General features: G+C 40.0%; 3 protein-coding genes across 4 annotated transcripts in view; 1 reads left to right on the top strand and 2 right to left on the bottom strand.

The window, feature by feature from the left end:
• Positions 1 to 19,123, bottom strand: part of tyw1 (tRNA-yW synthesizing protein 1 homolog (S. cerevisiae)) — a 50,289-nt gene extending 31,166 nt beyond the window's left edge. For both annotated transcript variants that reach the window (XM_047392497.1, XM_047392498.1), the window contains exons 1-8: positions 18,981 to 19,123; positions 18,683 to 18,810; positions 18,455 to 18,580; positions 18,199 to 18,300; positions 14,787 to 14,981; positions 14,421 to 14,699; positions 12,192 to 12,314; positions 6,833 to 6,965 (exon numbers count right to left, since the gene is read on the bottom strand). In XM_047392497.1, coding sequence (XP_047248453.1) covers positions 6,833 to 6,965; positions 12,192 to 12,314; positions 14,421 to 14,699; positions 14,787 to 14,981; positions 18,199 to 18,300; positions 18,455 to 18,580; positions 18,683 to 18,810; positions 18,981 to 19,065 — 1,171 coding nt within the window. In that variant the 5' untranslated portion in view covers positions 19,066 to 19,123. The remainder of the gene's footprint in view (positions 1 to 6,832; positions 6,966 to 12,191; positions 12,315 to 14,420; positions 14,700 to 14,786; positions 14,982 to 18,198; positions 18,301 to 18,454; positions 18,581 to 18,682; positions 18,811 to 18,980) is intronic.
• A 1,634-nt stretch (positions 19,124 to 20,757) lies between these two features.
• On the top strand, positions 20,758 to 25,014 carry sbds (SBDS ribosome maturation factor). Its single transcript, XM_047390726.1, has 5 exons — positions 20,758 to 20,991; positions 21,156 to 21,285; positions 21,399 to 21,599; positions 24,110 to 24,274; positions 24,352 to 25,014. Exons 1-5 carry the CDS (start codon positions 20,864 to 20,866, stop codon positions 24,475 to 24,477), a joined length of 750 nt encoding a protein of 249 aa, XP_047246682.1. The 5' UTR covers positions 20,758 to 20,863; the 3' UTR covers positions 24,478 to 25,014.
• Positions 25,015 to 25,612: 598 nt separating this feature from the next.
• LOC124883572 (claudin-4-like) lies at positions 25,613 to 27,781 on the bottom strand. Its single transcript, XM_047390729.1, has one exon. The coding sequence runs from the start codon at positions 27,630 to 27,632 to the stop codon at positions 26,970 to 26,972; it is 663 nt and encodes a 220-aa protein (XP_047246685.1). The 5' UTR covers positions 27,633 to 27,781; the 3' UTR covers positions 25,613 to 26,969.
• Between the last annotated feature and the right edge of the window lie 12 nt (positions 27,782 to 27,793).

The raw sequence follows: 27,793 nt of genomic DNA, 5'->3' as shown, positions 1-27,793 counted from the left end.
GAAAGATCCCAGGCTTTTTCTACACTTCAAAGATTAGATGAAAGCTTAGTCCAATGAAAGACTTCATCGAGGCCAGAAAATCCATTTTTTTCCCCTCTTGCTACTAGAATCAGTGAAGGCAATGCTTTATTAGGATTCTTTTGTTTAGGGGATAAAAGATGAAGCAAAAGTGAAAGAATCAGGTGTTTGATTTTCATCAAACACCTGATTTTTCTTTTTCTAAATGAAATTTCTTACAGAGCACAAGTCCTCTTTAAACCTTGCTATTTACAATTACCAGATTTAAAAAAAGGAAATACTTCCAAACTCATGATTGCGAAAGCCCCAGAGATGAACTGAACCTGCCTAAGGTTTAATACTTTTCCACAAAAGCCAAAAATCGCCCAGAATGGCAAAATTTCAGGATTCATGAGGATTCTTGGAATTTTGCAAATTTTCTGGTCCACTTTGTGACACTGGAAGATTCAGTTATGACACAGATATGATAAAGATAAACTGTGAGATATGGCTTGATTCGCATGAATATTGTCAAGAACTCAGTTTGATTCACAAAAATCTACCAAGAACACTGTCTAAACATTGGAATTCATTTAACAATAGGCCCAATGCATCCTAAAATCTGGTACGACAATTTGTGAGATTGTCGTACCAGACAGCATTTACTAAAAAGCTCTTCACCGCTGCATGGGCATCAGTTCCAAAATGGATGTTCAACATAGAGCCGCTTCAGTAATGGTTCTGGTGCTGGATCAAAACCAGCTGCTGACAACTAGAAGGACACTGGAGAAGAGCCCCCAGGTGGTGGGTTGGACCACAGCTGAGGCCTGCTAGAAGGCTAGAATAGGTCACTACACCAGACTGATGCAGCAGTTTAGGGTGAAGATGAGAATGCCTTTGTTTCATTTTCAAGACAATGTATTATGAATCTCTGATTGAATTAAGTATACATAGTAATGCCTGTAAATTAATTAAGAATCAGTTACGATACCTAAGAATGAATTACGAATATGTTAAGAATTAACTGAGATTTTTTGGATTTGGGAGTTCAGCACAAATATTGAACAGCTCAAAGCATTTGCCACATATTCCAGATAGATCAAGAACTGACATAGAATAAAATATGAATCAGTTATAAATTATGATTAAACTGAGAGTCCTGAAATTTGGCAATTCTTGACAATTTGTATTATTCGTGGTCTGCCTGGAATAGTGGTCTTATTTAACTGCGTTAGTGATGCTTTTAAAATATCAGTATAATAAAAAACAGAAACCAGCTTTTAAAAGAAAACATATTTGTCATAAAAACATACTATCACAATGTCAACCAGTGAATTATGAAGCTGTTGAAGTAATATTAGCTTTAAAAAAAGCTATCTGACTACAGTTTCTTAAATCGGACGTTTTTGAATCATGCACCTTTTCTTTGAAACTCCACTCTTTGGTACCAAAAATATCGTCAATGAGAAAGCTCAGGGTGCTTCATCAGTTACTTGGAAAATCAGCCAAGTATGGATATATCTAAGGATTTGTAGGAACCATTTCCAAGATCCACAAAACAGGAAAAGATTGTTTTCAACATTTTTAGCTCCAATGTTATTCAGTCAAAACTATTACTGTCCCGAGTGTAAATTATATATTTGATACGCTACACACTCCAGCTACGAAAATCTTTAAGATCCAGCTATCTGACACACAAACCCCCACAAGACGAGAAAAAGTTCTTTAGATTGATTACTTGATTAGTATTACATTTTCACAGAAAATCTTTTTTATCATCTCATCTTGCTTTTTCAAGAAAATAACTTGATAGAGATGTCCCATCTGTTATTTTTGATCAACCACCATATGACCAGGGTAACTACTATGGACCACACAAATAAAATATCAGCACAGTTAAAATCTGACTAAACTCGTCCTCATAAAATATATTTACTTACTGTTAGTAATTTACAGTTTTTTCTTGCAGAAATTAGGTAAAGTTGCAATATTCTGAGCTTTGTAGATGGCAGAAGTAGATCAAAACTTTGCTGGACACTCATCAACAGTTTCAGCAGGATGTGACTTTCGCTTGTAGGATCTGCCAAAAAGACTTTACAGGAAGCACATCTCCCCCACGGCTGAATGCATTAAAACAAAGCCAAAACCTCCATCCTCCATCCTTTACTCCCAAAAAAAAACCAACCACCTGCCAGGACTGACTGCTGCCAACATAACACATAAAACAGGTCATTATTTGGTCAAAGAGTGAAGTCTTGGTAAGAGCATTTATCCTATATATAGTGTTGTGTAGGTTATCAGCAGAAAGTGTGGGCTGAAAATGTCTAGTCTGTGCTACAGTTTCGAATGGTTCAGAATAATAGATGAAAAAAATTATTAAATAATATAAATACAGTATCCCTCACATTTATTGGTATCCCAGGTAAAAATGCAAAAAAGCCTGCAAATAAATTCAACTTGACCTCATACTGAAATATTCAGAGAAATCCAAACTTAATTTAAATACCGTTATTCAGTGAGAGAAAACAAGGAAATATTTCTTTTTACAAAATCACCACCAATTCTTATAAAATAAAAATAAATGTATACTTTTAAGTTGATCAGAGAGTCTGGAAAGCTTTAGTTTATTGTTTGCCTGGGGTGTACACATATCTATAATCAGAGAAATATTAACAAGTTTAAAGCAACTGGAGCTTAAAATAAACAGGACTGGAGAGAGATAGTATGGTGGAGGATCTATGATGCCGTGGGCCTATTTCTCTTCTAAAGGCCCGTCGAACTTTGTAATTAATGCAAGGTATCGTGAGCTCTTTGAAATGAGAATACAGTTTAAATAAGAATCTGAAAGAAAACTGAAAATAGGTCCGCATCAGGTCTTTTAGCAGGATAGATTTCAAAGGATGTGGCTAAATCAACACAGAAATGGATCAATATATGCAAATTAAACCTTCTTTTATCGCCATCTCAGTGTACAGACACAAATCCGATAGAGGCTTTGGGGTGAGAGACAGTGAGAACCGTATAAGAGGGGAACCAGGATTCTGGACGACTCTCCAAAGAGAAAAAGTTAAAGATCCCCCCTGTCAGTATGCTCTAAATCCCTGGTTAATCATAAACAAAAGAAACTAGACTCATAATTATTAGTCCGGAATCAGCACTATGGTTTCTAAATGCAGGAGGTTACAACAAAATGGTAATTCCACATCAAGTATGTTGCATGGACGTGCTTTGGCTCAAAATCTATTAAAATGGGCCAGACCTATATACAGTGGTACTCGGAGGGGAAGAGTCGTCATTCAACAATTCGATGCATTTCAGTTCAATTCTAGCACATATTTAAGAGTCCTTGGCAAAGGCATTGAACCAGCAGTGCCTACCAGTCTGAGAGCAGGTATATGGATACGTTTGGCTGGTGGTGTAAAAGCACTTTAAGTTGTAGGACTAGAAATGCTCTATTTGCCAGTAGTACCAATACAATGAGATGTTTGCTTCTCTGCACTGCATCATTAAGTAGCATCAGACAGCACACACTTCCTAGCTTCCTCCTGCAGCACCTTTAATCAGCTTTACATAGCAAGCGACTGGAGAAAGATGGAATAAGGATGCAATATCTACACCTGACTGACTGAAGCATGAACAGCAACAAATTACCTCTCTTTAGTAGTGTAATAAGCAATTGAGCCCACTTAGTTCTTGAAAAAAACACAGAAAGTGAGATGTCAGACACAACTGGTCAGTTTCACTCTCTTGTTTTTTGACTTACAAAGTGAAAATTAAATGAATATGAATATTATGCAATGATTCAACCTGCGATCTGCACATGCTCTGCATGCCTCAGCACAATGAAGGGCTCCAAGTGGACCTGCCGCGGCACAGATGCACTTTGGGAGATATTCACAGGACTGAGGCAGGGATGGCATGAAAGAATTAATTGCGATTGTTGGACAAATCTAAGACCCTATCTGCAATCTGTTTTGAACAGACAGGACAAAACACCTATATGTATTTCATGCATATCGCTCACATGAATGCGGCAGTTAAAGGCCACGCCCCTTTGGTTCTGCGGACCAGTCGGCATGTTTTTAATTCAGGGCTGCGCAATGTATTGAAAATATAAGGTAATTTTTCGGTCCAAAACATGACCAAAAACAACGTAATCACCAAAACAAAATAGCCCATTTTACACTGCAGGAACTTTCAGCCATTACCTGGATTTTTAAAAGCCCTCCATGCGTTTCGACACTATTTAACCTGTGATTTCCCCATTCGTCATTAGGCTGATTTTAATCTATTTTCCACTGGCTTTCAGAGCACTGGAAACAGAAAGCACACACAATTACCCAGGACTCCTTTTACCTGTGTAAAAAAAATCCCAGATATTTAAATCCTGGGACTTTCAGTGGAAACGGGGCTACTGCTGTTTTTTTTTATGTTACCTTTTAATCTAATCTGCCTTGCTAGTATGATTCTGTTTTTTTAATGTCTCCCGACTGATACCACTTCTTCCAGAGGCTGAACCCTTGTTCGTCACTACATTCAGACCCTTCAATCAGCCTTTTTTAAGCGATCAGTGAGTTTTTCTGGTGTCATCGAAGGTTTTTGGAAGCCTGTGAAAGCACATACAGGTCCTTCTCAAAATATTAGCATATTGTGATAAAGTTCCTTATTTTCCATAATGTCATGATGAAAATTTAACATTCATATATTTTAGATTCATTGCACACTAACTGAAATATTTCAGGTCTTTTATTGTCTTAATACGGATGATTGTGGCATACAGCTCATGAAAACCCAAAGTTCCTATCTCACAAAATTAGCATATTTCATCCGACCAATAAAAGAAAAGTGTTTTTAATACAAAAAACGTCAACCTTCAAATAATCATGTACAGTTATGCACTCAATACTTGGTCAGGAATCCTTTGGCAGAAATGACTGCTTCAATGCGGCGTGGCATGGAGGCAATCAGCCTGTGGCACTGCTGAGGTCTTATGGAGGCCCAGGATGCTTCGATAGCGGCCTTTAGCTCATCCAGAGTGTTGGGTCTTGAGTCTCTCAACGTTCTCTTCACAATATCCCACAGATTCTCTATGGGGTTCAGGTCAGGAGAGTTGGCAGGCCAATTGAGCACAGTGATACCATGGTCAGTAAACCATTTACCAGTGGTTTTGGCACTGTGAGCAGGTGCCAGGTCGTGCTGAAAAATGAAATCTTCATCTCCATAAAGCTTTTCAGCAGATGGAAGCATGAAGTGCTCCAAAATCTCCTGATAGCTAGCTGCATTGACCCTGCCCTTGATAAAACACAGTGGACCAACACCAGCAGCTGACACGGCACCCCAGACCATCACTGACTGTGGGTACTTGACACTGGACTTCTGGCATTTTGGCATTTCCTTCTCCCCAGTCTTCCTCCAGACTCTGGCACCTTGATTTCCGAATGACATGCAGAATTTGCTTTCATCCGAAAAAAGTACTTTGGACCACTGAGCAACAGTCCAGTGCTGCTTCTCTGTAGCCCAGGTCAGGCGCTTCTGCCGCTGTTTCTGGTTCAAAAGTGGCTTGACCCGGGGAATGCGGCACCTGTAGCCCATTTCCTGCACACTCCAGACTCAGTCCACTGATTCCGCAGGTCCCCCAAGGTCTGGAATCGGCCCTTCTCCACAATCTTCCTCAGGGTCCGGTCACCTCTTCTCGTTGTGCAGCGTTTTCTGCCACACTTTTTCTTTCCCACTGAGGTGCCTTGATACAGCACTCTGGGAACAGCCTATTCGTTCAGAAATGTCTTTCTGTGTCTTACCCTCTTGTTTGAGGGTGTCAATAGTGGCCTTCTGGACAGCAGTCAGGTCGGCAGTCTTACCCATGATTGGGGTTTTGAGTGATGAACCAGGCTGGGAGTTTTAAAGGCCTCAGGAATCTTTTGCAGGTGTTTAGAGTTAACTCGTTGATTCAGATGATTAGGTTCATAGCTCGTTTAGAGACCCTTTTAATGATATGCTAATTTTGTGAGATAGGAATTTTGGGTTTTCATGAGCTGTATGCCAAAATCCTCCGTATTAAGACAATAAAAGACCTGAAATATTTCAGTTAGTGTGCAATGAATCTAAAATATATGAATGTTAAATTTTCATCATGACATTATGGAAAATAATGAACTTTATCATAATATGTTAATATTTTGAGAAGGACCTGTATTGTTTTTACTATTCTTAACGAGCAGCAGATGCTGATGAGGGCAAAAACTAAACCAAGACCTTATCAGAGAAAACTTTGTTTCAAGGAAATTCACTCTTTTCGATGTGCAATAGATGCACTGTTTTTCTAATCCTAATAAATAATTGTTTTAAATAATTGTGAAGAAAGTTATGTTCCTAATTTGATGTCTCTAATTTGTAGAAATCCCCCTTTGTTCTAATCTTTTAGATCTTTAAAGTTTTCTCAGGACTTTGGCTGCTTTTTCACTCATTTTTGAGGGACTTGTATAAAAACTGTAGTAAACCTTGAGAGACATTTGCTGCAAGCAGCTGATTTAGAACGACTTTAAAAGGACTTGTTGCTTCTCGCTCTGCCCCCTAGGAAAATAGCCCCAACACATTTCCTTCTTAGTGTTTTAAACTGTCGAATCCCAACAGAAACACTTAAAAATAGAACCTGTGAAGAGAAACATCAGCAAAAACACAGACCAAAATCCTGGAAACACTGACTTTTAACATTTCTAGCTGAGTGAAAAGCTCTTTAGTAAATTATTCTGGTTTTAACATTTAAATGCCCTCTTCAGTCAACGGCAAGCTTTTCACACCTTCTATGCGCTCCTTTATTTCTCCAGCTTTTCCTCACCTTGCTTAGACAGTGCTTCCCTCAGAGCCGGGGTGATCATCTCTCTTCTTTCCTCTTCATCTTCAGTCTTTGTTACGCCATTCAGTTTGGACAGCTTCACCACCTGGCCGTCTACACGATCCTCCTTCACTCCCTGACAGCGATGCAAAACTTACAGTCAGTTATTTTTTTAAGGGAAAAACATGCTTTATGATGTTGTGAATGGGGTCCAGTAACTATAAAATTGTGGGCGTTTATATTATAGCTTCAACAACGTACCATTTAATTAAGGCATCACAATAAGACCAGGAGTTAAAAAAACAAAGTAGTACTTTGTGCTTCTTGTACCGATGTTTCATTTACATAGTCCTGCTCATTAATCAGTAATTTATATATATATATATATTTATATATATTTATATATATAAATTATTATATATATATATTATATATAAATATATATATATATATTTATATATATTTATATATATATATATATAGTCAGAATTAAAAACATTAACCTTCTTGTGTACCATAAAATCATTCCTACACAAGTCATTTTTCTGTTGTCTTCAGAGCATTCTTCCATGTGATGATGCACCAATCAATGGTCCAGGGATCAACATCAGCCAATTTTCCCCTGATTGGGGGCTCAGATACTCACAACATACTCTTGTATATGAAATGCAGAAAAACTCAAAAGTCCTACTTATTTGAAATGAACGACATCAACTTGTTCTTTGCTGCACTTTAGAACATAGTAAAAAAAAAAATCAGATAAAGTAAGAGTCATATATTTTCATGTAATAATAAAAATCAGAACTGCTACCTATGTCAAATAATCTGCAGCACATGCTTCCTTTCAATGTTTGGGATTAAAATAAACTTTACACAAATATGCACCCCTCCTGGTCATTTTAATATGCCTTAAAAAAAGCTTAATGAGTCAAAGAATTTGAGTAGAGCATTCATATTACTGTATGTCATTAATATGAATGTGTTCAATGTTGCAATTCTCAACACTGGCTTGGATTCAATATTTGGTAGGCTACTAAATTCGAAGAACCATGCATTCATGTTGGTAATATATCTGGCCAACTGCATGAACTTTCATTGCACTTGATGCCCACTCCTGATATAGAAGCACATACTGTGAGAGAGTGATCTGAACAGAAAGAAAACAGAGGAAAAAACTTAATTCCAACAAATACTGTCAAATATTCAATAATAATTTTGCATGTTTTCTTTATTTGCAGCACACTTGTTGAATGCATATTTGTTTAATTTGCTGAATCTGCTTATTGCAGTGCAAAGTCTAATGATGTTTCTTCAGCATAGCAGCAGTCTCTTGTTTTGTTGTTAAAACTGCTGAATCCCATTTGTTTGACAGATTAACACCTTCTCATTCCATTACTGCAATTTGTCTTAAAAAGTTAAACATTCCAGAGACATCCTGTGTTTCAGAGAGAGAGGATCAATAATCCCCAGAAAAGCTGCCAGACAGCAGGAGCACACATTACTTTCAGAAAGGTGTGATTAAGGTGCTGCCTTTGAGAACAACCTGTGTCGCCTCAGCAGAGATCCTAAGGAGATGATACAGTGTCAGCAAATGTAGCTGAATGTGCAGACTAAACGGACATTTTAAAGAAAACCTGAGACAGTTTGCAGACATTTCTTTTGGATACCATCTTCACGGATCAGAAGCAAGGATGGGCAAATCTAGTCTTCGAAGGCCGGGTTGGATTTCAGGTTTTCTGTTTCTTCAGACATGTTCGGGGACTTTGAGTTAATTTGTTTTTTCAGAAAGAAGTAAAAACATTTTTAATCTAAGCCTGCCCGATTAAAGTTTGGTGCATGCATGGTCTGAAAAGTCTCTAATAATAAAGTTATCACATAACACATAAAAGAACAAAATAACTGAAAGTAATTCTCTATATCTTTAAAACGTATTTGCAACAAAACAACTTCCAACACATTGCAGTCATTTTAATCTCTATTAGTACCGACAATCTGAAGCTTCTCAACTGAATTCTGAAACATTGTGTTATCTCATGTCTACTTTGTCTCTGTGGATGTTAAGTTGGAAAAGTGAGCCAAGAAAACTATGCAGCAGTTTGGTTTATTGATCAATTTTAAACTACTTCCACCTGGCAACAGTCCCACAACATGGAGCTTTTTGGCAGAAACAGATCCTCCTTTGTGACAAAGCTATAAACATTTTTGTAAAATCAATTAGTACAACAATGGAGATGCTGGCACTCTAAAAGATACAAACAAGACCACTGATGTAGATGAACATTTGGGAGCATGAATGCATGCTCTGCATCCAATCACAGCATGAAAGACCGTCTTTTAAGAAAGATGCTGTAGATCTGTATTCATCTAAAAGTTTAACAGTGTTGCATTAATCTTCATTTCAACTTTGCTGTAAATAAGGCAAAGCTCTCGGCTTACAGGTCCACCTACATGTCACCAATCCCCTATGATAAGAAGATATGGAAGAATATGATAAGAAGATATGATAACATAAGAAGATCTTCCTCCAAGTGGTGTCCCAGGCTCTGCCTTGGAGAAAGGGTGAGGAGTTCCATTATCCATGAGGAGGTCAAAGGAAAGTAGCTGCTGCTTTGACTCACAATGAGTCAGCTAAGGTGGACTTGCCATCTGATTGGTAGGTCTCCTGGATTTCTTCCTTTGGAGGTTTTCCAGGCACTTACCAGTGGGAGGAGATTCAAGGTCAGTTCCAGAACTCACTGGATGGACCACCATTCACTCTGGGCTGGGAACACCTCAATGTGCCGCAGAATGAGTTGGGGAGGGACACTGGGGAGAAGGATGCCTTAAACTCTCTCTTCGAAGACACACCTTTGAATAAGGGAAATATAATAGATGGATGGACCTCCATCAACAAACAGATCAGTTTTTGACTATCAGCCACCAAATACAGGGCTTTTGTTGGGAAAAAACTAAAAGATTATTTCAGGGTTCGGAAAATTTCTGGGTAGTTCACTTGGCTGGAAAAAAAACAGATAACCCCTTTAATAATGCTTCACCTGGAATAATTTTGTTTTCAGTCTTGAAACCTCCAAAATAAAAATGAAATCAAATGCATCTACCAAACATTTAGTCTAGTTTATTCCTGAAAGACTGATCCTCTGCATCAGCTGGCTCTTTGCTGTAAATTAGCCATCGTATTTAATTCAGGCAGAATTTTCTCCTTCACACAGTTTGCCTAATTATGTGTTGTCTCTGGCAAATGTTTAATGTTCAAACTAATTACATCCTGCATGAAAACTCTGTGAGACCAAATTATGCTCAATCAACAGTAACTTGTAATCAGAGACAGAAAATTGTCCCTCTGGCATTTCGAGTGAAGTAATAGAAATTAAACTTCAAAAGATACATTCTCTGGGTCTAAAAGAAGGGTTTTCATTAAAACTGATATAAAAAGATGAAAACCCCCCACATAGAGCCCCAGCAAAAGCACCAAACCAAAATCAGAGGTAAACAGTTTGGAAATTATGACAAAATACATATGAGTTAATAAAAGCTACCCTGAATACAAATTACTTCATTGTGATTTTACAGTTTTATGGAGTTTTTGTTGATATCATTACAGGTTGAGTAATGAGACCTTTATTACTGGGTCAAAGCAGTTCAAGTGTCAGTGCAGCTACAAATGAATATGAAAAGCCAGAATCGTACTTCATATTTTCAATGAGAAATAATCTAGGATACTTGGTCCTCTGCACATATAGAGGAGAACTTACATCACTAATAACTGGTCAGTGCTAGAGGTGAGCAGTGCTTTTGCAATAAAACATTTCTTATTAATGAAAATCTAACTTAGCTTCAGAATCAAAAACTGTCCAGACAACGGGAGAAAATGTCCTCTCACTGTCTAGACAGACTTTTTTATTTTTATCAAACTTTTCCACCACCCACCGAAGGCCAGGGAACAGCAGGGTGCAGGTAAAAATTATTTACAAGAAACAAACACGCGGACATAAAGGTTCATAGATTAGGTCAGTATGAGATGATAAACCTAACAGCTTCATTATATAGGCTTTGTCTTGAAACACCATTAAAATTATGAGTATAATGGTTCATCCATTCCAAGCTGTCACCGTGATGTGAATGCAATCAAAGAATACATCAGGTGATCTCCACCATCACTCAGAAGAGGCAACTCTAACCCTACCACCCAGAAGAGAACACTGATCATGAGTAAGCAAACAAAAACCTAAAAGGTCAATTTACAGTCTTAAGCACTACACACCAAAGCAATGCAAAAATGACTGCTAATGATATATATGAAGAAAACTGATTGTTTTTATTACTTTGCTTTGGCATAGCAAGTTTTAACGGAGCCATTTATATTCATATGTTTTTACTCTGGGTGGTGGGTATGTTGAAAGCCAAATGGGTCAGTCCATCCATTTTCTGTTTAGAAACTATTATTCCTGTTGTTTTAAGGAGGAATTCATGTTCTATGCTGCATTTATTTAGTATGATGCCCAAATTAAATGAAAACAACATTTACTGTATTTTCTTATTTTGTATTATTCTAACACATAGGACAGTTATTTCGACATAATGCATTTGCTGAAGTTGCCTTGCTATGCATTGCATGCTACCTTAATGCATCAACACTAGTAAGAGTGTTATGTTTTTATTCCTTTGTTTATCTGTTCAAAATAAGCAAAAGGGAATATGTTTTTTCTTATTACTGCAGGCATATTGAACCCCAACTGAGGAATCTTCCAATAAATTAAACAACATGAATTGCTAAAAGAAACGCTGCAGGTTTTTTCTTTGTTAAATGGAATATTTTGTTGGATTCCTACATGAACATCTAATATCATGCCCACGTTTTCACACTGGTGCAGATGTCTGTGCTGCAGGTTTGGAAATAAAATAAGATGAATCATTTTGTTCACTCCATATGGAAACTTGACTCCATGGAAACCTAGAAAACGGCACTGATAACATCTCTTTCATCCTTCTCTTGACTCTCCCTTTTCTCACAAATCCGCAGAGTGGGCGTCCTAGATATTACCCAAGCCTCCACTTCTCCTGCGCTGTGGTCTGGTGTCTATCAACCCATCTGCCATTTCTCCTTCAGTGAAAATGTTTTTTTTTTTTTTCCTTTTTGCTGAAATAGGTTACAATGGGCGAGCAAAGCCCAATATGCTGCTGGAAAGGGTGAAAATAAAGTGAACATTGAAACACTGAAGCTTCTTTTCAGGTAGAGATACAGACTTCTGGTGTGTACATGGGGTCAGGAGACCGTCTGAATTATTCATTGATGCTGAGATCAATGGTTCAAGCACGTGCAGCCTAAAAAGTGATGCCGTTTTTACCGTGGGTGAAACCTAACCTTTGCTTTCTTTATGTTAGTCATAATGTTGCCCAGATCCTCCACGTCTACCACAGAACGGGATATTTTCTCATCTGGCAAGACAGACTCTTCATCCTCACTGCTGGATTCAATTAAATCCACCTGAAAAATAAAAAATGAACAAACATTACGATAACTAAGCAAGGTTCAGGTAACAGACAGAGATGTGACTGGAAGATTTTTAGTACTGTGATGGGAACTGAGAGTAAGGTGGGCATAACCCTCGTCTTAATGGATTCACAATGAATGTCATTCGTCTGCAAGAGCTGCAGCGTCAGTGAACCCCGCTACTATGACAACCGATAATCTGTGTGCCTTTATGCACATGAGAAGTGCTTGTGAGTGCAAAGACTGTAAACTGTGTAAATTCAGCTGTGGGATTCAGATTTGAGGGGTTTTTTAATGATAAAAGGACACAGATTTTATTCAAACAGATTAAAAATAGAGACCAAAAACAAAGAGAAACAAACTGAGATGTTTGGAGTTTCTACCAGAATTCAGTCATATTGTTGGTGCGAAACATGAGACTATAAGGTTGGGACTCTTAAAAAAGAAAACATTTTTCCTTACATCACAGCAAACTTACATTTAGGGCTACAGCGACTAGTTGATGTAATCATTAAAGTCGACTATAATGATCCATTTTAGGTTGACACATGATTAATAGGTTTATATTTTCTTTTTTTACCAGATGTTACAGTTTTTTTCCTTGAACGTTCTGCCTGACCAGAAGCCCCGGTCTGCAGTCTGCAGCAGAGCATGCTGGTCTGTTGTATTTGGCTCCAGTCATGGAGGACAAAGCCTCGTCTTCACTGTCAAATGAGATGGGCTAAAAAATGTTCTGCAACCCCAAAATGGTTTAAAATATATTTTACTATAGAGTACATCAAGTTAGGTGATGGTAAACATGAGCTTTGGATGCACTGTAAAGATTTTGTTGAAAACCACTGCAGCACTAGTGCCCTGCAGCTGTGGCTACATTGTATCTTACCCCTGTGTGTGTGAATGGGTGGATGACTGATTGTAGCATAAAGCACTGGGGTCTCTGAGGACTTGAAAAAGTACCGGACATTTACAGCCTTCATATTATATGTAAATTAAAAGGGGTTAATAAAAAACAGATCATTTTTCCTTTGGAGCTGCACTCATGGCTGAATTTAGGCCTATTTTTATTTATTTATAGTTCAGTTTAATCCAAATGACATTCTACATACTTCAGTTTATAATTTGTACAAGCATAAATAATAACAACTTCATTAAAATTATTTCTGTCATGCTGGAGGTGGACCTTTATATTATTATTGACATTTCTTCAGATTCTAATTTGTGGTAAACAATAAATGCTAAATGTAGCTTTTTCTTTCAACTGTTTGCAAAAAATGAAAAGGTAATGTACAAAGTAAGACAGAATTTTTGAAAATGTAATTTTTAGAAAACTCCACAGACCTGATTAGGTTTCAAGCTCAAGGCCTTTATGCTGTGTGGCAAAAGTCTGTTTTATATCTACGTTACATAGAAATCATAAGTGCAACAATGAACTAAGCCAGTGTTGCACTTATGAAAGTCTGTAAACAAGTTAGAAAAAAGGTGGAGATGCACCAATCAGGCTTTTTCCGACCAATACGAACTTCTGGTCTGACATGGAAATCTTTTCTTTCCACGGAAATGAAAAACAACTAAATAAATGTGCTTCCAGGTCTTGGGTGGAGACAAGATTGAGACAAGATTATCACTATTTATGCATCAAAGCATCTTTTCCTAAACTTTATCCTATTTTTTTTTTTATTATACTCAAAGAAATGGTGTCAAAGTAAATGCTGTCTGCTGATGCATTCACAGACTGAAAATGGTGGGTGTTCTTAATTATGATGCATTTACTGAGTAGAAAGAAAAGTCTGATTTTTCAGTGTTTGAGGCATCTCAAAAATGTGTTTTTTTCATTTATAGCCATATCTGTAGGACCACTAAAAACACCCTCATTGGAGCACAAATCTGGGCAGATTTTTCTTAAATGAAGAAAAAACACAAACTATAAAATCTCTGGAGTAGAGCAGACCACAGGAACCACTTTTATTACTGATCTGCCCCATACATTTCTACTATGATCCTGATTTTTTGTTTGTATTTTTGTGATTTTCATAGGAGTCATGATTTTTAAAACAGTCTCCCAAGCTGCACAATTACTGACAGAAAGATGTTTTTTGTTACCTCAGAGCCGTTATCCTGCACAGCCGCTTTCTCCTCCTCATCTGCTCCGTGTTTCTTCTTATTCTTACAGGATCCTCCACTCTTACAGTTCCCACTGCAGCTCTTCTTCTCTCCTTTTGACAGAGCCTTTAGGCGGTTCAGGAACTTGACCTTCCAGGCCAGGAAGTCTGCCTGAACACTACCATTTCGACTCTTCACCACGTTGCAGTCGCCCTCTCCTCTGCTCATGATTCGCTTCCCGCCTAGCATCCACAGCCACTTGTCCACATTTTTACCCACCTGCAGAGATAGAAACCAGCAGAATAAACAAGTCATCCTTGGATCTGTTTTATTGAATTGGACCTTATTATAAATCCCAGTTCTGACCGTGTTGTAGTGACCAACGTAGACAGAGTTGCCGAGGCCGAACACTGCGTACCGAAGGCCTTTGAGGAATTTGATTCCGTATCGGAAGTCAGTGGAAGCCTCTTCCACCCACTTACAGAACCACTCCGCGTTCTCTGTGGGCTGTCCGTCAGTGTAGGTGGCCACGAGAAACACGCAGACTGATTTAGTGACACACTGAAGGACGTAAACACAAACAAAACAGCACAGTCAGAGAGAGCATCTTGAGAAAAATGAAAACACTTCTGGGGGATGCTAGCAGGATTTTCTTCTTCGATCAGAACCAGGATATTGGTTTTCTGTTACCATTATTTACACCCATCCATTTCCCCTCCATTTAACAGGATAAAAACACATTAATCAGGGTAGAAATTTACCCCAGAAAACATCAACGACCGACGCCTCGCCAACGACCTGAACGAGTTCTACTGCCGCTTTGAAAGACAAAGGGACAGTCCTGCAACCATCTCCCACGACGCCCCCCAACAGCTGCAGCCACAATCCACCACCCCCACCTCCCCAACCTCAAGAGTGGCCTTGGCACCTCCAACCCCCACCCTGAAGTTCCCCCCCACCAGCCCACTACCCACGCCGAGGACGGCTCTTTCCATCCAGGAGAGGGACGTCAACAAACTCTTCAGGAGACAGAACCCCCGGAAAGCTGCTGGTCCGGATTCTGTCTCACCAGCCAGCCTGAAGCACTGCGCTGATCAGCTGTCTCCAGTCTTCACAGACATTTTTAACACCTCACTGGAGACATGTCATGTGCCAGCCTGCTTCAAGTCCTCCACCATCGTCCCTGTTCCCAAGAAGCCAAGGACCACAGGGCTTAATGACTTCAGACCCGTCGCCCTGACCTCTGTGGTGATGAAGTCCTTTGAGCGCCTTGTGCTCTCACACCTAAAAGACATCACCGACCCCCTCCTTGACCCCCTGCAGTTTGCCCACAGAGCCAACAGGTCTGTAGATGATGCAGTCAACCTAGCCCTTCACTTCATCCTCCGGCACCTGGACTCCACAGGAACCTATGCCAGGATCCTGTTTGTGGATTTCAGCTCTGCCTTCAACACCATCGTCCCAGTTCTGCTACAGGAGAAGCTCTCCCAGCTGAGTGTACCCGACTCCACCTGCAGGTGGATCACTGACTTCCTGTCTGACAGGAAGCAGCGCGTGAGGCTGGGGAAGCACGTCTCTGACTCCCTGACCATCAGCACCGGTTCCCCCCAAGGCTGTGTTCTCTCTCCTCTGCTCTTCTCCCTGTACACCAACAGCTGCACCTCCAGTCACCAGTCTGTCAAGCTTCTGAAGTTTGCGGACGACACCACCCTGATCGGACTCATCTCTGATGGTGACAAGTCCGCATACAGATGGGAGGTGGACCATCTGTTGGACTGGTGCAGCCAGAACAGCCTTGAGCTCAACGCTCTAAAGACAGTGGAGATGGTTGTGAACTTCAGGCAGAACCCAGCCCCACCTGCCCCCATCACCCTCTGTGACTCCACAATTGACACTGTGGAATCTTTCCGCTTCCTGGGAACCATCATCTCCCAGGATCTCAAGTGGGAGCCAAACATCAGCTCCCTCATCAAGAAAGCCCAGCAGAGGATGTTCTTCCTGCGGCAGCTGAAGAAATTCAACCTGCCAAAGACTATGATGGTGCACTTCTACACAGCCATCATTGAGTCCATCCTCACCTCCTCCATCACCATCTGGTACGCCGCTGCTACAGCCAAGGATAAGGGCAGGCTGCAGCGTGTCATTCGGTCTGCTGAGAAGGTGATTGGCTGCAGTCTACTGTCGCTCCAGGAACTGTACACCTCCAGGACCCTGAAGCGGGCAGGGAAGATTCTGGCTGATCCCTCCCACCCCGGTCACAGACTCTTTGAGACTCTCCCCTCTGGCAGGAGGCTGCGGTCCATCCGGACCAAAACCTCACGCCACAAGAACAGTTTTTTCCCATCTGCCACCAGCCTGGTTAACAAAGCCCGGAAACCACCCTGACACTGTCCTTTTCCCCCACACCCCCCCTTTTTTTGCTGACAGGAAACCTGTAACCTGTAACTCTATGAGTTACATTAACGCTCAGCTTGGACTCCTGCTTTACTTGCACAATGATCATCTGCACTGTTGTATTGCTCTTGCATCTTATACTGCTCTATATTTACTCTCACTCACTTAAAACTGTGCACTTATATTTATATTATATTGTAGATATGTTTGTACTGTTTAATTTGTACTGTATTGCACCGACTACGCCAAAACAAATTCCTTGTATGTCCAAAAACGTACTTGGCAATAAAGCTTTTCTGATTCTGATTCTGATCTCTGCAACAAAGCTAGAGCTTTTGCTATTACCCAATCTCCACAGCATATATCAGGGTAGGAAACAAATCACATTATGAACTGCATAAAATCCGAATGAAATAAAACTTTTAGATGGGCCTCATTTTATTTATGATCCAAAACTATCAATATATCTAGATCTATTATATCAAGAACAATCAACGCAGGCAAAAAACTATTTCTTCTTCACCAACTGCAAGTGACTCAACATATTGAGGATCAACAAGTTGTTAGGAGCATCTGGTATTTGCGTTTATCAAAATGTATTTTTTTTCTTTTTCTGCAAACCATATAACCAGCAAGACATTGATTAAACGGGTTTCTCTTTTTCTGCAGCTCCGCGTCCCACTGATTTCACATTTATGTCTCGTTGCTGTAAACAGAACCTCTACCCTGAAAATAAAAAGGAGGTTTAATCCGTCTTAATTCAGCCGAACGAGATCAGTGAAACACACCTGCTTGCTCTACCTGCAGCTTTACACTAGGCTTAAAGAAAAGTTGACTTTCCATGTAAAAAAGTTTCAGTTTGACTGTCCTGTTTGTCTAAAAAAAAATTATAATTTGCTTTGATTTGTCAGAAGTTTCTGCTAAAGCTGCCACGTCGTATTCTACTAATAACACCGTCCCCACACATTTATCATGTAAAAATCTCCATACTCTTCCAGATTCAAGTTGCATGTTATCTAAGAATGGATAAAAACGTTTGCTATGAAGTCATGGCAGATATTTCTACAGTGGTCAGGCATTCAATAGAAAACATGCAATGATTGATTAATTGATTGTTAGATAATGGACTTTGAGGCGACTGTGGCTCAGTAGGAAGAGTAGTTGTCTTGCAATCGGAAGGTTGTGGGTTCGATTCCAGCTTCCTCCTGCTGTATGTCGATGTGCCCCTGGGCAAGGCACTTAACCTCAAGTTGCCTACCGATCTGTATGAATGTGTGAGCGTTAGTGAGTGCAATTGGGTGAATGTGGCTCTAGTGTAAAGCGCTTTGAGCGGTCTGTATGACTGGAAAGGCGCTATATAAAATTCAGTCCATTTACCATTTACCTCGTCTACAAGTTGATCGTCTGGATCGTAGACCTTCATGTCAATCACCTGAGCTGAGATGCCCAAGTTCTCCACCTCCTCTGAAAGCTCTGTGGCAAAACCCTGAAAGAACAGAAAACAACATGCAGGGGTTGAAACTGATAGTTATTGTGTGGCCACTATTATGTTTTCAAGACTGAGGGAGCTGAAGCAGTGTCATCACGTATTTTCTCTAACTTGATCAGCATGTGAGGATGTCCAACACAGGTAGGTGTACCTTTGCTGTTCCAGTTTGTGAGCCATAGAAGATTTTAACCCCTGAAACATGAACATCAGCATCTTTCTCTGAGCTGTTGTTGCTTTTTGCAGCTTTGTTGGCCTTTGAATCCTCTGTGTCGTTTATCTAAAAACACACCAAGAACAGGGATGATGAGAAATAACACAATGTTGTGTGGTGTTGAAGTTCAGACTGCTGTCACTGTGGGAGAAGTTAGGCGAAACTCACCTTCCTTCGTGCAACTTGGAGGAAGAAACAAAAACCGAAGAGCAGAGCAGCAGCAGAGTAAATGTACAGTCTGCGTTGCCACATCCACAGCAAATAGTTCTCAGTGGGACTGTGGACATCCTGTGAGACTGCAGGGAGAAAAACACGTCCAAAAATACTCAACCAGCACAACGTCCGACAATTAAGCACGTTAAAACCCGCTTTAAATTATTCGGAGCAGCAACCAACAGTGTGGCTCGGCTAAAACAGGAAGACATAAAGAGTTTTTCAGCTCTAGTAAAAGCTTAAATAAACCCACCTGTATTCTCCGAGATCGACAGACTACCCACACAAAGGAAAATAACTCCAAACAAAGCTAACATCGTTGCAAAAAGTGAAAACATTCAAATACTCCGTCCTCACAAGCTTGCGACGTAGTGCGCTGCCATGTTGGTTGGCCGCGAAGAATGCTGGGAAGTGTAGTCTTTGAAAGCTCGGATCGTACACAAGAAAAGATTATAGGGAGGGAACGCGGCAATAAGTCGTTTTTGTTTTGGATTATTATTAATAATAATAATAATAATACAGTGCCAAGTTCAAACAGAGTAAACAGTTAATTTAAAAAGCACTGTGACCCAGTATCTTATTTTAAAAGGATTTTAAACCTACTGCAAATCTACAAGTAGGCTTTAGAGGAACTTCCACTCCACATTTTCTCGACTTAATTTGACCAAATGATGAGTTAAATTCTTTTGACCTATCAAGTGAACTTGCTTTAACATCAAAATAGTGCTGTGTAGTTCTTAACTATATTTTTGACACAACAGTTATCAACTCTTTTTTCAATTAATGCCATTTGAGGATGATAAATTAAGTAAATCTGACAAAACGTTATGTACGTTGGCTGCACTTATTATCGTTATTATTGATGATGATGATGATGTTTGGTGGTTTGGTATCGATTTAGTATACTGCAGAGAAAGTGTAAAGAATATAAATGACAGAATATCGTTTGCATTCCTCAGATAAATGAAGATCTGTCACAACGTGCCACTACACACATATTCTATATGTTTAATTTGGATCACTGCAGTCTGTCTTTAGCTAATTTTACTGACAAACCAGTCAAAATAGTGTTTCTTTCTCCAAGTCAAATTGCATTCACTGCCTGCTGAGAAATGTACAACTGCAGTTAATATAAGACTCTACAAGACGACAGCAAAGACACTGAACTGAGGATGAAATTCGATTAACTTAATTTAATTTCAATTAAATTAAGTTTATTGAGTCATTTAAATTGTTTAAAGTTACCATCTGCTTCGTGTTGAGGATTCTGGTTAATTTCAGCTTTATTCCCAAAACAGGGTATTCACAATGTATGGATGGATTAATGGATGGATGGTTTGTCAGAAAAATGAACATAAATCTAATTTACAAAGAAGATGCAGTAACTCGATATGAATACTCAAGAAAAATGTATGATTATACACCTTTAGAATATCTTATTTAAATGTTCTCACATCAAATCACAGTTTGTGTTATTTTAATGCTTTTAGTGGTTTAGTGGTAAGAATGAAGATGAAGGTTTTTTTTTCACCTCTCACGGATGAAGTATTATTTTGCAGAAACCTAGTTTGGTGATAAAGTAATCTCTCCAAATATTTAAATATTTCACAGAAATAACCGATATTCTGTCAACCTACACAAATGCCAGTTAAATCAGGTTTGCAGTTCGTTTAACGCTCACAGGGGTCATCAGGGAAAAAATATCCCTCGAGTTTTACATGGACTGGTCACATACGTCATTATAATTCTTGTCATTTTTTTACTCTCACGCAGATTTAAGTAGTAATCGCATTCCTTTATTGTTACTTTGTTTTCCATTGTCAACATAAATGCATATTTGCCTTTTGCAGTTGTCAAAAGTGACAACTGCAAAGACTTTCGATAAAACCCTTTAAAAGTAAATGTCAGCTTAATGTGAAATCAGTAATGGATGTCTGTTTTCCAAAGATTTTATTTATCTTGATTAACGTTTAGTTTTAAAAGCAATTGTGTTTTTGAGTAACAGGAGGGGAACTGTTGTTACAGACTCCGCGTTTCTCGCCGGATCCGTATGCTAGAGACACCCTCGGCGACAGCAGATTTTACTCACCGTAGCAGCGATTTGAAGTCACTTTTGGTGTCTTATTAAACAAAAACATGTCTATATTTACTCCAACTAACCAGATCCGACTGACTAACGTGGCGGTGGTTCGGATGAAGAAGGGAGGGAAGCGATTTGAAATCGCGTGTTACAAAAACAAAGTCATGAGCTGGAGATCAGGAGCGTAAGTCACTTTAAAACGTTGTTTTCCAGGATGTTTCACTGACCTCCTGGGGTTACAACATGTATCTGTGTCTGTTGGAAGCAGTGGTGAGCAAGTTGAAAATGTCTTTCTGTATTCGGTTGACCTTGAGGTGAAAACCAACGTTTTATTTGTTTTTCTTCCAGAGAGAAAGACCTGGACGAGGTGTTGCAGACACACTCCGTTTTTGTCAATGTTTCCAAAGGTCAGATGGCGAAGAAGGAAGATTTGTTAAAAGCATTTGGCTCAGATGATCAGACAGAAATCTGTAAACAGGTAAATTAAACATGAGATTCCAACACCAGATGTTTGCTAACGTGTTAAAACGTCCAGCCTCTGGCCTGGTATCTAGGAGCTTTGCTGAAGGGTTTATTTTCTGTTTGTGACAGATTTTGGCCAAAGGAGAACTCCAGGTGTCTGAGAAGGAGAGGCAGAGCCAGCAGGAGACCATGTTCAGAGACATCGCCTCCATCGTGGCAGAGAAATGTGTTAATCCAAACACTAAGAGGCCTTACACAGTCATCTTGATCGAGCGAGCTATGAAGGACATCCACTACTCTGTGAAACCCAGCAAGAGCACCAAGCAGCAGGTCAGTGCAGAAAATATACCTGTCTAACTCCAAAAAGGAAGTGGAAATAGCATTTGCAATGGCACTGATGGAGGACCTGTCATTAGATTTTCACTGTTATACTTGCACAGAGATTCTCTCGTCTCCTTATCACATTTACATTTGTCTCACAATTTTGATTCTTATTCGACAAATACATTTCTGCTCTTTAGAGAAGACATCATAATGGTGCTGCTTTTGAACAAAATCCTAAAATAGTTTATTGTTCATCTCATTGCATCTGGAAAAGCATCGGATTTGATTTAATTGTTTTTCCAGATAAATATGGAAAAAGGAAATAATATTCCTTGTTCTATTGTCCTTCAATCTGTCTTCCTTCTTCGTGTCCTTGCTTCTGTCATTCCTTCCTCCCTCTTATCCTTTTTGTTTCCATCTATCCTTCTTGGACAGAGTCTCCTGCCAGCAGATACTCACACCAGACACAAATGAGGTCACAGAGTTTAGGAAGCATGGATGAGACAGAGAAGAAATAAGAAAATAGGCATAAATACCAATTGATATCATCATTTCAATATTTTCTAATAATATCGCTATTGCAAGATTTTCTAATATCATGCAGCCCTAGTCCTACTTTGTCCCTGCCTCATGTCTCTTCTTCCTTCTTCTCTTAACTCCTTTGGCTACCTTCCTTCCTTGCTTGCTTCTGTCTTTCCTTCCTTCCTTGCGTTCTTCCATGTATCGCTCCTTCCTTACTAAAAAAAACAATGAATATACAGTACAGACCAAACGTTTGGACACACCTTCTCATTCAAAGAGTTATCTTTATTTTCATGACTATGAATATTGTAGCTTCACACTGAAGGCATCAAACTATGAATTAACACATGTGGAATTATATACTGAACAAAAAAGTGTGAAACAACTGAAAATATGTCTTATATTCTAGGTTCTTCAAAGAAGCCACCTTTTGCTTTGATTACTGCTCCGCACACTCTTGGCATTCTGTTGATGAGCTTCAAGAGGTAGTCACCTGAAATGGTTTTCCAACAGTCTTGAAGGAGTTCCCAGAGATGCTTAGCACTTGTTGGCCCTTTTGCCTTCACTCTGCGGTCCAGCTCACCCCAAACCATCTTGATTGGGTTCAGGTCCGGTGACTGTGGAGGCTAGGTCATCTGGCGCAGCACCCCATCACTCTCCTTCTTGGTCAAATAGCCCTTAGACAGCCTGGAGGTGTGTTTGGGGTCATTGTCCTGTTGAAAAATAAATGATGGTCCAACTAAACGCAAACCGGATGGAATAGCATGTCGCTGCAAGATTCTGTGGTAGCCATGCTGGTTCAGTATGCCTTCAATTTTGAATAAATCCCCAACAGTGTCACCAGCAAAGCACCCCCACACCATCACACCTCCTCCTCCATGATTCACGGTGGGAACCAGGCATGTAGAGTCCATCCGTTCACCTCTTCTGCGCCGCACAAAGACACGGTGGTTGGAACCAAAGATCTCAAACTTGGACTCATTGGACCAAAGCACAGATTTCCACTGGTCTAATGTCCATTCCTTGTGTTCTTTAGCCCAAACAAGTCTCTTCTGCTTGTTGCCTGTCCTCAGCAGTGGTTTCCTAGCAGCTATTTTACCATGAAGTTTCTTTGTAGCGCTTGATGGTTTTTGCGACTGCACTTGGGGACACTTTCAAAGTTTTCCCAATTGTTCAGACTGACTGACCTTCATTTCTTAAAGTAATGATGGTCACTCGTTTTTCTTTACTTAGCTGCTTTTTCTTGCCATAATACAAATTCTAACAGTCTATTTAGTAGGACTATCAGCTGTGTACTGTATCCACCTCCTGCACAACACAACTGATGGTCCCAACCCCATTTATAAGGCTTGAAATCCCACTTATTAAACCTGACAGGGCACACCTGTGAAGTAAAAACCATTTTAGATGACCTCCTCTTGAAGCTCATCAACAGAATACCAAGAGTGTGCGGAGCAGTAATCAAAGCAAAAGGTGGCTACTTTGAAGAACCTAGAATATAAGACATATTTTCAGTTGTTTCACACTTTTTTGTTCAGTATATAATTCCACATGTGTTAATTCATAGTTTTGATGCCTTCAGTGTGAAGCTACAATATTCATAGTCATGAAAATAAAGAAAACTCTTTGAATGAGAAGGTGTGTCCAAACTTTTGGTGTGTACTGTATATAAAAAAAGCAGACTGGCATTTGTTGGTGGAAAACCCAACTTAGTCAAGATTATTGTCATTCTTCATTCCCATGTACCATTGGTGTCCAAAGTCAGTCACCAGCAGCTGGTGTCCAGGATGCTTTAAATATCGCCCTGATTCAGCACAACTGAATCAGAGGAATGGGTCATTAATGGCCTTCGCAGAGTGCGGTGAAGTGCTGAGGAAGTCATTCAACTAATTGAATCAGAAATGTTTGGAGCAAGGACACATCTAAAACCTTCAGGACATCAGCCCTTGTGAACTAGAGCTCATTCCATGTGCCGTCTGTCTGCTCCCTCACAGGCTCTGGAAGTGATCCGGCAGCTGAAGGAGACCATGGAGATCCAGAGAGCCCACATGAAGCTGCGGCTGGTGGTGCCGGGCAAGGAGGCCAAGAGGCTGAAGGAGAAGCTCAAACCCCTCCTGCAAGTGGTGGAGAGTGAAGAATTTGATGAAGAGCTGGAAATGGTCAGTTTAATTCTGCAGCTCAATAAGGAGCACAGCGTTAGAATTTCTCAAACCGTCCTCCTCGTCTTCCCTCTCAGGTGTGTCTGGTGGACCCCGGATGCTTCCGGGAGATTGATGAGCTGATCCGCTGTGAGACCAAAGGACGAGGCTCTCTGGAGGTTCTCAGCCTGAAGGATGTGGAAGAAGGAGACGAGAAGCTATAGGCGCTCACACAGTTAATTACTACTTCACTGGGGCACAAAGGCTAAAACTACTAAAAATAGACTTTTTTTAAAATCTAATTCACCTTATTTCCAGCCTTTGAAAACAGCAGCTATGTTTAAAGAGTAACTCTAACTAATCTTGCTGAAAAAGTGGACTTGAAAGCAAGCTTCAGCATTTAAATGTAAAAACTAAAGGTCAGGAATTCTCTCTGATCTGATTTTCTTATTTATTATTTTTTTGTTCTAGTGTGGACATCTTTGATTACTTTTATGGCTGGCTTTGCCTCCCTGTCTTTATAGACCCAGAAATATATAACTGCAACAATTAATCCTTCTTCAGCTAAACATAAAGATTGTTTTCTGTGTAAACTGGGATTTTATTGATCATCTTTCGCTATTGTTGGCCTGGTAGAAATGTGTACAATAATTTAATCATTTTATTGTTGCAGAAGCACAGTCTTACTCTGAAAATGTAGGAAAAATCTAACCTGTGATTTGAGTGAATGTCTTCAATAAAAATTCAATTTCAAGACATAATAGTTTTAAACAATATCACTTTAACAATCCCACTGACAAATATAACTGAAGGGTGTTTTGTGTCCTGTTTCCTCGAGGTATAAACATTTCGTGACTCTGAGGCCCATTTCTTTTAGCCACTCTTCAAAATGGGAAAGACTAGAGTTCATGGCATTCAAGTCTGGCATTGGGTTGTTGATATCCATAAGTCAGGAAATAACTACAACAAAAAAGCTGCTCATCAATATTTTCATCTTGAACTGTGGCAAACAAGGCTTGACAAATAGCCATGTTTATCTTACCACCAGGTGGGGTCAGGAGGATGGTAAGGGAGGTGAAAAAACCTCAGGATCTAACTGATCTAAGTCTAAAAGAGTGGCATCTTGGGCTCGCCAAGTCTCCATGATAACCTTCGGACTCCATCTACATCACAGCTAGGTGGCTGGAAGTTTGAAAGGGTTCACCAGACATAAGATCAAAATCCCTTCTGTGTTATTGTACTAGAATAAAGGATCAATTTCTGTTTTTACACAGCTTAATTGGGGCCAATGATACTGAAGGCTGCTCTTATAGCTTTATTTTCATCTAGTGTTTCTTAAGAAAGCAATAAAAATAGGAATTAAAGAGAAAGAAAAAGGTTTTATTGGCATCTTTTGAAGTCGGATTAACATACAAAGCTAAGGCACCCAAAAGAAAAAAAATCACACATGATGCTCATTTTAAAATGTAGACATTTTGTTTCTTGTAAAGCTAAACCTTACATGCAGAAAGTACAACATAAAGAAAGAATCGTGATGTGTCAGGCTTCTTTCGCTTTCAGTGTTAAATTTGGTCAAATAAAGTTGATGACTATATAAGTGCTTTTTTAATTTGATATGAAATATCTGCATCTGATATGTCCACCTTTTTGCAGATTTTCCAATCAAAGTAAAGAGTCCAGGTTAAGTTTATTAGTCTGCTCAGATCACATGGATCTTGTCCTTAATGTTATTTTAAAGAAATAAAGAATAGAAATCACAGCATGAGTAACAATTTCTTTACAGTTCTTGAAATCTTCTGATCAGCGCAGGAAAAACCAAAGAGCTGGTGGTGGATTTCAACAGCCACAGACCCACCACACTGACACCAGTGAACTTCCAGGGAACTGATACTGAAATAGTGGACTCTTATAAACACCTTGATGTTCTCCTGAACAATAAGCTGGATTGGAACCCCAACATTGACACTCTTCACAGGATGGTTTAGAGCAGACTACCTGCTGAAGAGACTTGAGGATTTGGGGTTGTTCCTGAAGACATTTTTCACTCCCTCTAGCTTTCTATAGCGTTGTTTGTTGGAGTAGAAGCTCATCAGAAGGCCTGCTCTGTCCTAGGATGCCCCGTTGACCCAGTCGGAGGGGTGAGAGACAGAGGAACTCACAAACGAGTATTTCTCAGCAGGTATTTTGTGTGACTGCAGGGGAAATTAACGTCTGAGCAGCCAGATCAGACATATTTAGTCTGCAGTATGTAATCCTGCTCTAAAACTAATAATTCTTCCCCTAATCCCTCCTCAAACAGTTTTTAGGCCTCCCTCCCATTTAAAACACATCATCTCTGATTCAGTGCAATCTGCAGATACAGTAGTAGTTTTAAGGAGTTTACATTGCTGTCATTGCAACGTGTTGAAATTATCCACCTGATGCAGACATGTTAGTGTAACACAGTAATTTTCCACTGTAGTATTGGATTTTAGAAATAAGCATCAAAACACTCAGGTTGTTAAAGTGGAAGAAAACACAGCAAAAAAAAAAAAAAAACACCCCTGTTAATAAAGTTCTTGTGGCTCTGCTCATTGAAATTAGTTCTAAGCATTTATTTCTGAAAAGTGCTAACAGACAATATCCTGAGCCGATAATTTAATTGCATTAATTTTAATTTTCATTGGTTCTGCAGTCTTTTTACACACAGTCTATTAAATGTTACCCTCCAGTCCTCTCAGATGGGTTCTGATCTGCGTTTGTACTGGCTGTTTGTGAATGCAGTTCTGTTGATGGTGCTCAGCGGGTTACTGGACTCCTCCCCTGGGTTTGTATCAGGCTGCCCCTCCTGCCCACCAGCAGTGGGGCATCTGGTGGTTAAGAACATGCCACCAACCAGCATCAAGGCAAAGGAGATCCATCCAAGGTACAGAGCAGGACCCCAATCTCTCCTTAGTGGCACAGTGCCCTCCAGTGGTTGGCTTGTGTGATGACACGTCCATGCTGTGGGAACCAACAACAGGATTCCTGCAACAACAAAGGAACTCCCAGAAAACACTTTGATCTGGCCCCGTAATGGGAACCACACCAGACCCACTCCTCCAATCACTGCCGCGAAACCTCCGACTCCAATGGCTGCCATGATGAGGGCTCTCCATGTGCGAAAACTTCCAGAAAGAGACATCAGGGACTGGTAGAAAGTGCAGTGCAGGCTGCCATCATGGGCCAGGTCCCAGTGATCCCATTCTAGCCACACCCCATCCCAGTAGGCAGGCAGGCTGGCTGTGGTGTTGTCCAGAGTTCCGCTTACCTTCCACAGGGCCAGGCAGCGTGTGAGAATGGCAGCCAGCCATCCTGTGGTGGCCACACTAAGAGCAGCAATCTCGAGCTGCCTCCTCATTACTCCGGCCTGCCTCGTTCTTCTCCTCCTCTCTGCTGCCAGCCCGGCTGCCAAACCAGAGACAGCTGGCAGGAGAGTGAAGCAGGGCGGGTTGGGACGGGGCGGGGAGTTATTTCAATGTTCACAAGTGAAGCACAAATACTGATGGGTTTGTCTGTCTC

This window comes from Girardinichthys multiradiatus, chromosome 18 (genome assembly GCF_021462225.1).
Source record: "Girardinichthys multiradiatus isolate DD_20200921_A chromosome 18, DD_fGirMul_XY1, whole genome shotgun sequence".
NCBI lineage: Eukaryota > Metazoa > Chordata > Actinopteri > Cyprinodontiformes > Goodeidae > Girardinichthys > Girardinichthys multiradiatus.
The sequence above is the reverse complement of the archived record's forward strand: the minus strand, read 5'-3'. Positions and strand labels throughout refer to the sequence as shown.